The sequence below is a fragment of the Electrona antarctica genome, assembly GCF_951216825.1.
Source record: "Electrona antarctica genome assembly, contig: scaffold_148, whole genome shotgun sequence".
NCBI lineage: Eukaryota > Metazoa > Chordata > Actinopteri > Myctophiformes > Myctophidae > Electrona > Electrona antarctica.
Window position 1 is genome coordinate 183,690 of NW_027638306.1, and position 13,654 is coordinate 197,343.

The 13,654-nt window shown below is 54.5% G+C and overlaps 2 protein-coding genes across 2 annotated transcripts in view; both read left to right on the plus strand.

The window, feature by feature from the left end:
• Window positions 1-13,654, plus strand: part of LOC306918200 (1-phosphatidylinositol 4,5-bisphosphate phosphodiesterase delta-4-like) — a gene marked incomplete at both ends in the record, with an annotated part of 47,489 nt that overhangs the window by 10,155 nt on the left and 23,680 nt on the right. The window contains 3 exon segments of the mRNA XM_079531078.1: window positions 324-453; window positions 1,019-1,259; window positions 12,088-12,289. Of these exon segments, the coding sequence (XP_079387204.1) occupies window positions 324-453; window positions 1,019-1,259; window positions 12,088-12,289 (573 nt within the window).
• On the plus strand, window positions 5,015-8,877 carry LOC306918193 ((E3-independent) E2 ubiquitin-conjugating enzyme UBE2O-like; the record flags this gene model as incomplete). Its single annotated transcript, XM_079531069.1, has 2 exons — window positions 5,015-6,514; window positions 6,559-8,877. 2 exons carry the CDS (start codon window positions 5,015-5,017, stop codon window positions 8,875-8,877), a joined length of 3,819 nt encoding a protein of 1,272 aa, XP_079387195.1.

The window sequence follows — 13,654 nt, forward strand, 5'->3', positions numbered from 1 at the left end:
TGGGTCGGGCCTGCTCGGGTTCGTGCAGAATTTGAGAACTCTACAGAAAGTAAAAGTGAAACTCCAGTCAGATAAATACACAAACAGACAGAACTATTATTTTTATTATTATAAACAAATTCAATATATATATATATTCTTTTTCATGGATGCCTGGCCCGGCTCGGCCCCGGCCCGGCCCGGCCCGAGCCTAAAACTTCGGGTCGGGCCTGGTCGGGTTCGGGCAGAGGTTGAGAACTCTAGACTATGGGGCATGTAATCAATCAATCAATATATCAATCAATCAATCAATCAATCAATGGGTCCTTAAGTGGCGCTCCCAGGTGGATCGGGGACTGGTTCAAGAAGGCCGACAAGAACAACGACGGCAGGATGAACTTCAAGGAGGTGCGCGACCTTCTGAAGATGATGAATGTCGACATGAACGAGCACCACGCCCACCGCCTGTTCACGGTACGAAGCCACACCCACCTAGCACCACACCCACCTACCACCACGCCCACCTAGCACCACACCCACCTAGCACCACGCCCACCTAGCACCACACCCACCTAGCACCACGCCCACCTAGCACCACGCCCACCGCCTGTTCACGGTACGAAGCCACGCCCACCTAGAACCACACCCACCTAGCACCACGCCCACCTAGAACCACACCCACCTAGCAACCACGCCCACCTAGCAACCACGCCCACCTAGCACCCACGGCCACCGTGATTGGTTGATTGAAGCTCACTGGGCTGAAAATCGCGTTGCAGCTCGACGCGCTGTGAGCTTGTAGATCGGCGATTTTCAGCCCAGTGTAAAATCTGCCATTACGACGGCATCGAGGCCCGCCAAAATACATTTTAGTCGACTAAATCATCCATAGATTTAGTTGATATGATATTTATTGCACTAACACTAAAACATTCCAGCTGACAAAAAAATTACTAAAAACTAAATTAAAACTATTCAAGAGACTATATGACTATAAAACTAAAATAAAAAATGTGCTCAAATCTAAATCAACACCCAGATGGCCGACAAGTCCCAGTCGGGCACGCTGGAGGACGAGGAGTTTGTGATGTTCTACAAGATGCTGACGCAGCGCGAGGACGCGCTGCGCGTCTTCCAGGACTACTCGGGAGACGGACAGAAGCTGAGCCTCGCAGACCTGGACGACTTCCTGCGAGGGGAGCAGCTGGAGGAGGGGGACGACGACGATGTCCGCACGTACGCCCAGACGCTCATACGGCTCTACGAGCCTTCGGACACAGGTACACCCAGACAGACGCTCGTACACAGGTACACCCAGACAGACGCTAGGACACAGGTACACCCAGACAGACACTAGGACACAGGTACACCCAGACAGACGCTCGGACACAGGTACAGACAGACACAGGTACACCCAGACAGACACTAGGACACAGGTACACCCAGACAGACGCTCGGACACAGGTACACCCAGACAGACGCTCAGACACAGGTACACCCAGACAGACACTCAGACACAGGTACACCCAGACAGACACTCAGACACAGGTACACCCAGACAGACACTAGGACACAGGTACACCCAGACAGACACTAGGACACAGGTACACCCAGACAGACACTCAGACACAGGTACACCCAGACAGACACTAGGACACAGGTACACCCAGACAGACACTCAGACACAGGTACACCCAGACAGACACTAGGACACAGGTACACCCAGACAGACACTCAGACACAGGTACACCCAGACAGACACTCAGACACAGGTACACCCAGACAGACACTAGGACACAGGTACACCCAGACAGACACTCAGACACAGGTACACCCAGACAGACACTAGGACACAAGACACAGGTACACCCAGACAGACACTCAGACACAGGTACACCCAGACAGACACTAGGACACAAGACACAGGTACACCCAGACAGACACTCAGACACAGGTACACCCAGACAGACACTAGGACACAAGACACAGGTACACCCAGACAGACGCTCAGACACAGGTACACCCAGACAGACAGTAGGACACAAGACACAGGTACACCCAGACAGACGCTCAGACACAGGTAGACCCAGACAGACACTAGGACACAGGTACACCCAGACAGACACAGGTACACCCAGACAGACACTAGGACACAGGTACACCCAGACAGACACAGGTACACCCAGACAGACACTCAGACACAGGTACACCCAGACAGACACTCAGACACAGGTACACCCAGACAGACACTAGGACACAGGTACACCCAGACAGACACAGGTACACCCAGACAGACACTAGGACACAGGTACACCCAGACAGACACAGGTACACCCAGACAGACACTAGGACACAGGTACACCCAGACAGACACTAGGACACAGGTACACCCAGACAGACACTAGGACACAGGTACACCCAGACAGACACTAGGACACAGGTACACCCAGACAGACACTAGGACACAGGTACACCCAGACAGACACTAGGACACAGGTACACCCAGACAGACACAGGTACACCCAGACAGACACTAGGACACAGGTACACCCAGACAGACACTAGGACACAGGTACACCCAGACAGACACTAGGACACAGGTACACCCAGACAGACACTAGGACACAGGTACACCCAGACAGACACTAGGACACAGGTACACCCAGACAGACACTAGGACACAGGTACACCCAGACAGACACAGGTACACCCAGACAGACACTAGGACACAGGTACACCCAGACAGACACTAGGACACAGGTACACCCAGACAGACACTAGGACACAGGTACACCCAGACAGACACAGGTACACCCAGACAGACACAGGTACAGACAGACACAGGTACACCCAGACAGACACTAGGACACAGGTACACCCAGACAGACACAGGTACACCCAGACAGACACAGGTACAGACAGACACAGGTACACCCAGACAGACACTAGGACACAGGTACACCCAGACAGACACAGGTACACCCAGACAGACACAGGTACAGACAGACACAGGTACACCCAGACAGACACTAGGACACAGGTACACCCAGACAGACACTCGTACAGCTCTATGAGTTGTCGGACACAGGTGCGATGACGATGTTCGCGCGCAGGGACGTGCACATTGTTAGAGGGGCAGGGGCGGAAATCCCGTAAGAGGGCACTTTTGGACAAAAATAGCAGATCTACAAGCTCTTGTAGATCTTGTGCGGTAGTGGACAGCACCAGAGGTTTTGGTGGCGGTGTTTATAAAGCTCTCAATGCACCCCCTTACCTCCATGACTGCCTGCCTACTGTATGTCCCAAACCGTCCCCTCGGGTCCTCCACTGCTGGCCTAAAAAACATGGCAACTAAAAATCACGGTGAAAAGCAGCTTTCTGCTTCTAGGGGCCGACGGCGTGGAACAAACTCCCACTGTACCTTCGACAGGCAGCCTCTGGAGACATTTTTAAAGCACATCTCAAGATTTACGTATACACTCTTGCTTTTAGTTGAGTATTTTAAAGTCCTTGTTGTTATTCATGTCCTCGCTGTATTGGATTATTGCCTTTCTGTTTTTTCTATTGCTCTGTAAAGCACTTTGAGCTGCATTACATCTTACGTCATGTCTATTATTTTGTGGGTCAATACATCATCATTGTCATGATAAAAGGCACCACTCACGTCACTCAAGTGATTTTTGTGGCACTAGCCCCTCCTATATACAGCTAGCCCCTCCCCTAGCCCCTCCTATATACAGCTAGCCCCTCCCCTATCCCCTCCTATATACAGCTTTTCGTCCCGTCCCACATTTGCCATTGACAATGAAAGGGGAAATTAGGTCTAATGTCCACCAAATATGACGTCAAATTTGTTTTTTCCTTTTCTTTAACCAGAGACATAGAGTAAGACAGAGTTACGCAAACTGGGGCTTCAGTCCAATGGAGGCTCTCCTACATAGACTTCTATTGGCTTCAGTCCAATGGAGGCTCTCCTACATAGACTTCTATTGGCTTCAGTCCAATGGAGGCTCTTCTACATAGACTTCTATAGGCTTCAGTCCAATGGAGGCTCTCCTACATAGACTTCTATTGGCTTCAGTCCAATGGAGGCTCTCCTACATAGACTTCTATAGGCTTCAGTCCAATGGAGGCTCTCCTACATAGACTTATATTGGCTTCAGTCCAATGGAGGCTCTCCTACATAGACTTCTATTGGCTTCAGTCCAATGGAGGCTCTCCTACATAGACTTCTATTGGCTTCAGTCCAATGGAGGCTCTCCTACATAGACTTCTATTGGCTTCAGTCCAATGGAGGCTCTCCTACATAGACTTCTATTGGCTTCAGTCCAATGGAGGCTCTCCTACATAGACTTCTATTGGCTTCAGTCCAATGGAGGCTCTCCTACATAGACTTCTATTGGCTTCAGTCCAATGGAGGCTCTCCTACATAGACTTATATTGGCTTCAGTCCAATGGAGGCTCTCTTACATAGACTTCTATTGGCTTCAGTCCAATGGAGGCTCTCCTACATAGACTTCTATTGGCTTCAGTCCAATGGAGGCTCTCCTACATAGACTTCTATTGGCTTCACTCCAATGGAGGCTCTTCTACATAGACTTCTATTGGCTTCAGTCCAATGGAGGCTCTTCTACATATACTTCTATAGGCTTCAGTCCAATGGAGGCTCTCCTACATAGACTTATGTTGGTTTGTCTCTATTTGAAGGCTCCACAGAGGGACAACCGGAAGTTTACAGAATGCATTGGAGTCTATGGGCTCGCGCGAGTACATGAACCGCGTGACCGGGCTGTTTTCTGCTCCATCAATATCGCAATTCTTGGCTCTGATCGAGACAAACGTTTTGCCCAAATATGGAGTCCCTCTCGACTCCAGACTGGACTCCCGAGTCCTGACGTCACGTCCATGACGAACCACTTGCACAACATATTGAGCTTGGCTCCGGTCCGGCATCCGAGTACTCTGACCGACGGACTCTGGCGTTACCAGCTCCGGTGGTCTATATATTCTCCTGGACGACAGAGCGCCATCGGCGATGGACACGGCGGAGCCCGTGGAAGCGGATTCGGCGGCAAGGCACGCAGCAGCGGTGGCGAGCCCCTCGACCACGGCGGCGGTGGCCATTTTGGGAGCGGAACCCTCGCAGCGGCTGCTCTTCAACAACGACCTGGTCTCGGGGCGACACCGCGGCTCCGTCCGCCTCGGCCTGGTGCACACGGTCCACGGCCAAGAAGACTACGTTTACCACTCGGACGACGACTTCTGTTCTGACTCGGACGTCGACAACGGAAAAGGAGGAGGCGTAGGAGGAGGAGGCGTAGGAGGAGGAGGAGGAGACGGAGGAGAGGGAGGACGAGGAGGGGGAGAAGAGGGAGGTGGCGAGCGCGGCGACTCTCCGTCGCATCACAACTACCGGTTCAAGAGCAGCCGGCCTTTGGGGAAGGGTTTTGTGCGCGTGCAGTGGTACCCCGACAGAGCCAGGCAGGACGTCGTGCAGTGGTACCCCGACAGAGCCAGGCAGGACGTCGTCAAGGAGACCAGGCTGAACCTGGAGGATCGATACGTGGGCGTCAACGACGTGGTGCGGCGGGCGTGCTCCGTGGACCGCCAGTGCGGCGTGGTGACGGACGTGCGCGTGGAGTATGCGGTGAGGCTGGTGGGGACGGACTGCGTGCTGCACCCGGTCTCCGGTGCAGACCTGCAGCAAGTGTGCACCTTCCGCTACGGCGACTACGTAGCCTGGGACTCGTGGCTGGGCTCGGTCTACGACCTGACCAATCACGTCGTCCTCAGGATGTCCAACGGCGCCCGGTGTTCCGTGAGCGCGGACGAGGCCGAGACGTCGCTGCTCGACGCCTATCCTCGCGCCGGCGGCGGCGACTCGTCGTTCTTGGAGGACGTGGAGTTCTACCCGGGTCAGGTCCTGGTCGGCCCCGCCAAGGCGTTCCACGACGTCCAGTGGCTATCGGGGGTCAAGCCCGTCCTCGGCAGGAAGGTCAAGTTCAGGGCGGTCGTGGAGGAGGTCAAGGTGGTGGAGCTGAAGGTGACGTGGATCACGAGAAGCTCCTCCCCCAACGGTGCGGGCGGCGGCAGCAGCGTCGACGCCCCTCCCGCCACCGTCACGCGGGAGAACGTGTGCAGGGTGCGGCGGCCGGGCTTCCACAGCCACGCCCAGAAGAGGCCGCTGGGCCAGAAGGCCATGTACGTGTTCCCCGCTAAGGGAGCTGCGCCCCCGCGCGTCCCCTGCCAGACTCCCAGGGGTGCTCCCGTCTCGACCCCCGAAGACCCGGCGGCCAAGAGGACGAGAGGAACGTCCAAGGCGGCTGATTCGGGCGGAAAGAGAAGGGAGAACGCTGACGTGCAGCAGTCTGCAGAGGAACTAGAGGCGGCGCAGATGGAGGGTCCAACCGACAACGAAGGCGCTCCTCCACTGGAATCCGTCCTGAACCAGAACCCTGCCGACGGCCGGTCCGGGGAGCCGGGGGACGCTGACGACCCCAGCCGTCCGACCCCTTCCTCCTCCTCCAGCGGCGTTGTGGGAGGCGAGCGCGAGAGGAGCGGCCCCATGTCCGTCCGCAGCCTGAAGAGGAAGGGGCCAAGCTGTCCCGCCAGTTCCTGCCCGGCGACCGGGTGGCGGTGGAGGTGGTGTCCACCGAGACGTGGGCGGACGTGACGTGGAAGGACGGTCGGTCGGAGAAGGGCCTCCGGTCCAATGGCCTGGTCCCCGTGCTGCGCCACGACAGTCACGACTTCTTCCCGGGGAACTTTGTGGTCGACAAGCGTCCGCACGCCTCTCAGGACGCGGCGGCGGCCGCGTGCGGGGTGGTCCAGTCTGCCGATCACAACGGCCGGACCTGCTCCGTCAAATGGCTCAGACTCAACCCCTCCGGCGACGGCTTGGAGGCGATCGGCGAAGAGGAGGACGTGAGCGTTTACGACATCGCCGAGCACCCGGACTTCCACTTCCGCGCCGGCGACATCGTCGTCCGAATATGGAACCCGGAGGAGAGCGGCCGGGCCGGCGACGCCGGCGAGACGTCGGTGGGTCAGGTGACCAGGGTGGACGTTGGCGGCAGGGTGGGGGTGGTGTGGGTGGACGGCTCTGCGTCCCTGGCGCTACCGCAGCACCTGCAGCACCTGGACAGCGTGGAGTCCGACCTGGTGGAGTCCGACTACGAATCCGTGGAGTCCGAGTCCGCGGACGAAGAGTCGACGGAGGAGGAGGCCGGCGGCGGAGGTAGCCCGTTCGCCGAGGACTGGATCAACATGACCACCATGGAACAACTGTTCTCTGGCCGACTGGCCGCCTCGTCGCCCACCCCCGTCGAACGCGCGTCCCCCGCCACGGTGCCAGGAAGACCCACCGAGGAGGGCCGCGCGGACGACACGGAACTCCAGGAGATCCCCCCGGGGGGGACGCCGGACAGCGTGGCCTCCTCAGAGGAGAAGATGGAGAGCGCTGCGGCGGGAAGCGCAGCGGCAGGAGCAGAGGCAGAGAGGGCAGCGAGGGAGGATCAGCCCCAGCCGCAACCTCACGCACCAATCGGGGGTCCTGAGTGGCCCGGTGAAACCCCGGCACTGTGCCGGCAGAGCGCGGTAAAGCCCGGAGTGGCAACGGGAGAGGCGTTCTCGTTGCTGGAGCGGGCGCCCGACACGCACACCTTCAAGAAGACGGAGTTCCAGCCGGCGGAGCCCAAGAAGTTCTTTGGCGCCGTGAAGAAAGAGATGGCCATTCTGGCCGGCTCTCTGCCCGACGGCATCGCCGTCAAGACCTTCCGGGACCGCATGGACATCTTCTCGGCGCTGATCAAAGGTCCGAGCCGCACGCCCTACGAGGACGGCTTGTTCCTGTTCGACATCCAGCTGGACAAAGCGTATCCCTCCGAGCCGCCCAAGTTCCACTACCTGTCGCAGTGCAGCGGCGCCCTCAACCCCAACCTCTACAACGACGGCAAGGTCTGCGTCAGCCTGCTGGGCACCTGGACCGGCAAGGGCACCGAGCGCTGGACCGGCAAGTCCAGCCTGCTGCAGGTGCTGATCTCCATCCAGGGCCTGATCCTGGTCAGCGAGCCCTACTACAACGAGCCAGGCTTCGACAGCGACCGGGGCCTGCCGGAGGGCCACGAGAACAGCCGCTGCTACAACGAGATGGCCCTGATCAGGACGGTCCAGTCCATGACGCGCCTGCTGCAGTCCCCCGGCGGCCAGGTGTTCGCCGCGGAGATCCGGGAGCACTTCTCGGCGAGCGGCTGGCGGTACGTGCGCCGCCTCACCGTCTGGCTGGAGCTCCACGAGTCCGCCGAGAAGAGGAGGAGTCGTCGCCAGGGTGTCGTCCCCGAGCGCAGCGGCTACCCAGACACCAGCGGCTACCCACACATCAGCAGCTACCCACACACCAGCGGCTACCCAGACACCAGCGGCTACCCAGACACCAGCGGCTACCCAGACACCCAGCATAGTGGCTACCCAGACACCAGCGGCTACCCAGACACCAGCGGCTACCCAGACACCCAGCATAGTGGCTACCCAGACACCAGCAGCAACCAAGACACCAGCGGCTACCCAGACACCCAGCATAGTGGCTACCCAGACACCAGCAGCAACCAAGACACCAGCGGCTACCCAGACACCCAGCATAGTGGCTACCCAGACACCAGCGGCTACCCAGACACCCAGCATAGTGGCTACCCAGACACCAGCGGCTACCCAGACACCCAGCATAGTGGCTACCCAGACACCAGCGGCTACCCAGACACCGAGCATAGCGGCTACCCAGACACCGGGTTTCCTCTCTTCCCGCTGTCCAAGGGCTTCGTGAAGAGCGCCCAGAGTGTGCTGTCACGGTACCGCACCGCGCTGGTCGCCGCCGGCATCCCCGAGCCCACCGCGGACTCGTAAGGGGCTCCAGGGACTCATAAGGGGCTCCAGGGACTCATAAGGGGCTCCAGGGACTCATACGGGGCTCCAGGGACTCGTAAGGGGCTCCAGGGACTCGTAAGGGGCTCCAGGGACTCGTAAGGGGCTCCAGGGACTCATAAGGGGCTCCAGGGACTCGTAAGGGGCTCCAGGGACTCGTAAGGGGCTCCAGGGACTCATAAGGGGCTCCAGGGACTCATACGGGACTCCAGGGACTCCTACGGTGCTCCAGGGAAACGTTGAAGCCGATCTACCCTACTGGCCAAAAGCTGGAACTGCAGGCGGGGGTGGAGTACATGCAGTACGGGGCATGAATGGATTCTGCCGCGTTCGTTCGTGGCGCATTTTCGGGGTGCTTCAAACGTTTCATTTTTATTTGTAATCTGATTTTCATTTGAATGGTGTGAGTTTTCCACCAGACAGACGACACAGTCCTCTACATCAGTGCTCCTCAACATTCTCATGTCACCAGATAGACAACACAGTCCTCTACATCAGTGCTTCTCAACATTCTCATGTCACCAGACAGACAACACAGTCCTCTACATCAGTGCTCCTCAACATTCTCATGTCACCAGACAGACAACACAGTCCTCTACATCAGTGCTCCTCAACATTCTCATGTCACCAGATAGACAACACAGTCCTCTACATCAGTGCTTCTCAACATTCTCATGTCACCAGATAGACAACACAGTCCTCTACATCAGTGCTTCTCAACATTCTCATGTCACCAGACAGACAACACAGTCCTCTACATCAGTGCTCCTCAACATTCTCATGTCACCAGATAGACAACACAGTCCTCTACATCAGTGCTTCTCAACATTCTCATGTCACCAGATAGACAACACAGTCCTCTACATCAGTGCTTCTCAACATTCTCATGTCACCAGACAGACAACACAGTCCTCTACATCAGTGCTTCTCAACATTCTCATGTCACCAGACAGACAACACAGTCCTCTACATCAGTGCTTCTCAACATTCTCATGTCACCAGACAGACAACACAGTCCTCTACATCAGTGCTTCTCAACATTCTCATGTCGCGACCCCCAAGTTTGTTGATTACTTTTGATGCCGTAATTTTATTTTTATTTTATTTCCTTTCCCCTCTGTTTTGGTTACTATATTAAAAGTTACAGTACAATGCTTCACATTTGAAGCTCCTCTTTTTTGGTATCACAATAAGGCTTATTTTTATTTCTTTTGTATTAATGTTTGATGTCTTATTATCATTCAAATTGTATAGTGTTTATTTTTGTGGGGGCCCAAATATCGATACACACACAGCTCCACATTGATCCCTCGGGCAGTGTTGCCATGACCGCTTGTATTCGTAATACAAGCGAATACAAGGAGAAGTTCATCTCCCTTAGAGATAGGGTGAGAAGTTCATCTCCCTTAGAGATAGGGTGAGAAGTTCATCTCCCTTAGAGATAGGCTGAGAAGTTCATCTCCCTTAGAGATAGGCTGAGAAGTTCATCTCCCTTAGAGATAGGGTGAGAAGTTCATCTCCCTTAGAGATAGGCTGAGAAGTTCATCTCCCTTAGAGATAGGGTGAGAAGTTCATCTCCCTTAGAGATAGGGTGAGAAGTTCATCTCCCTTAGAGATAGGGTGAGAAGTTCACCTCCCTTAGAGATAGGGTGAGAAGTTCATCTCCCTTAGAGATAGGGTGAGAAGTTCATCTCCCTTAGAGATAGGGTGAGAAGTTCATCTCCCTTAGAGATAGGGTGAGAAGTTCATCTCCCTTAGAGATAGGGTGAGAAGTTCATCTCCCTTAGAGATAGGGTGATACGTTCATCTCCCTTAGAGATAGGGTGATAAGTTCCTCTCCCTTAGAGATAGGGTGATAAGTTCCTCTCCCTTAGAGATAGGGTGAGAAGTTCCTCTCCCTTAGAGATAGGGTGAGAAGTTCCTCTCCCTTAGAGATAGGGTGAGAAGTTCGGTCACACGAGAGAGACTCAGAGTAGAGTCGCTGCTCCTTCGCCTGGAAAGGAGCCAGCTTAGGTGGTTCGGGGCATCTGGTTTGGATGCCTCTCGGGCGTCTCCTCGGTGCACGTCCCACTGGGAGGAGACCCTCGGGGCAGACCAAGGACCAGATGGATTATATCTCCACTGGAAGGAGACCCCGGGGGGGCAGACCAAGGACCAGATGGATTATATCTCCACTGGGAGGAGACCCCGGGGAGCAGACCAAGGACCAGATGGATTACATCTCCACTGGGAGGAGACCCCGGGGGGCAGACCAAGGATCAGATGGATTATATCTCCACTGGGAGGAGACCCCGGGGCAGACCAAGGACCAGATGGATTATATCTCCACTGGGAGGAGCCCCCGGGGGGCAGACCAAGGACCAGATGGATTATATCTCCACTGGGAGGAGACCCCGGGGGGCAGACCAAGGACCAGATGGATTATATCTCCACTGGGAGGAGACCCCGGGGGGCAGACCAAGGACCAGATGGATTATATCTCCACTGGGAGGAGACCCCGGGGGGCAGACCAAGGACCAGTTGGAGGAAACACATCGACTCACTGCCCTTGGAACGTCTCGGGATCCCCCAGGTGGAAGTCACTACTGTTGCTCTGGAGAGGGAAGTCTGGAGCTCTCTGGTGGAGCTGTTGCCCCCGCGACCCGACTACTAAGTGGTTGAAGATGGATGGATGGATAGTGTTGCCATGTCCACTTATTATAAGCAACTTTGAGCTTGTTTCTTTGTTGCTTATAGGGCAGATCTACAAGCTCACGATGCACTCATATTTTAGCTCTTCTTGCCTCCTCTTGGCACTTTTCCGTTTACATTTTGTGTTCTGGTTTTTGTGTTTTTATATTCTGTGTGTTGGTTTTTGTACTGGTAGCTATTGTTGTTGTTAGTTTTCACCCTTCGTGCTAAATAAATAAATCAAATCCCCAAAAATCGAATCAAATGTGTTCCCTCTCCGACGTTGACAGAACATCTGAATTAGGAGTATCTCTTTGTTCAGACCGGCATCGTGACCTTCTCCCTCTCTGTGTGTGTGTGTGGCGTGCGTGCGTGGCGTGGCGTGCGTGGCGTACGTGCGTGGCGTGCGTGCGTGCGTGGCGTGCGTGCGTGCGTGTGTGCGTGCGTCCTTGTGTGTGTGCGTGCGTGCGTCCTTGTGTGCGTCCTTGCGTGTGTGCGTGCGTGCGGCCCCTCCCCTTCCAGCCAAGCTGCTGGGCGCCATGACCTTCGACGGCTTCCTGATGTACCTGGGCTCGGCCGACGGCTCCGTGTTCGACCGGCGGCGCAGCGCCGTCTTCATGGACATGACGAGGCCGCTGTGCGACTACTTCATCTCCTCCTCGCACAACACATACCTGATGGAGGACCAGCTCCGAGGACACAGCAGCGTGGAGGGATACATCAAGTAAGTAGGTCCTAATGTAGTGGAGGGATACATCAAGTAAGTAGGTCCTAATGTAGTGGAGGGATACATCAAGTAAGTAGGTCCTAATGTGGAGGGATACATCAAGTAAGTAGGTCCTAATGTGGAGGGATACATCAAGTAAGTAGGTCCTAATTTATAATGGAGGGATACATCAAGTAAGTAGGTCCTAATTTATATTGGAGGGATACATCAAGTAAGTAGGCCCTAATTTATAGTGGAGGGATACATCAAGTAAGTAGGTGCTAATGTGGAGGGATACATCAAGTGAGTAGGTCCTAATTTATAGTGGAGGGATACATCAAGTAAGTAGGTCCTAATGTAGTGGAGGGATACATCAAGTAAGTAGGTCCTAATGTAGTGGAGGGATACATCAAGTAAGTAGGTCCTAATTTATAGTGGAGGGATACATCAAGTAAGTAGGTCCTAATGTAGTGGAGGGATACATCAAATAAGTAGGTCCGAATGTAGTGGAGGGATACATCAAGTAAGTAGGCCCTAATTTATAGTGGAGGGATACGTCAAGTAAGTAGGCCCTAATGTAGTGGAGGGATACATCAAGTAAGTAGGTCCTAATGTAGTGGAGGGATACATCAAGTAAGTAGGTCCTAATGTAGTGGAGGGATACATCAAGTAAGTAGGTCCTAATTTATAGTGGAGGGATACATCAAGTAAGTAGGTCCTAATGTAGTGGAGGGATACATCAAATAAGTAGGTCCGAATGTAGTGGAGGGATACATCAAGTAAGTAGGCCCTAATTTATAGTGGAGGGGTACATCAAGTAAGTAGGCCCTAATGTAGTGGAGGGATACATCAAGTAAGTAGGCCCTAATGTAGTGGAGGGATACATCAAGTAAGTAGGTCCGAATGTAGTGGAGGGATACATCAAGTAAGTAGGCCCTAATTTATAGTGGAGGGATACATCAAGTAAATAGGCCCTAATGTAGTGGAGGGATACATCAAGTAAGTAGGCCCTAATGTAGTGGAGGGATACATCAAGTAAGTATAGGGCGGCGGTGCAAGTCTTTGAATATCTATTCTTTCAGAGCGAACGTTTTTAACTCAAATCTTTGCTTCTGCTGGAACAACATGTTTTCAGATGGGGGGTCCCTGGAACAACATGTTTTCAGATGGGGGGTCCCTGGAACAACATGTTTTCAGATGGGGGGTCCCTGGAACAACATGTTTTCAGATGGGGGGTCCCTGGAACAACATGTTTTCAGATGGGGGGTCCCTGGAACAACATGTTTTCAGATGGGGGGTCCCTGGAACAACATGTTTTCAGATGGGGGGTCCCTGGAACAACATGTTTTCAGATGGGGGGTCCCTGGAACAACATGTTTTCAG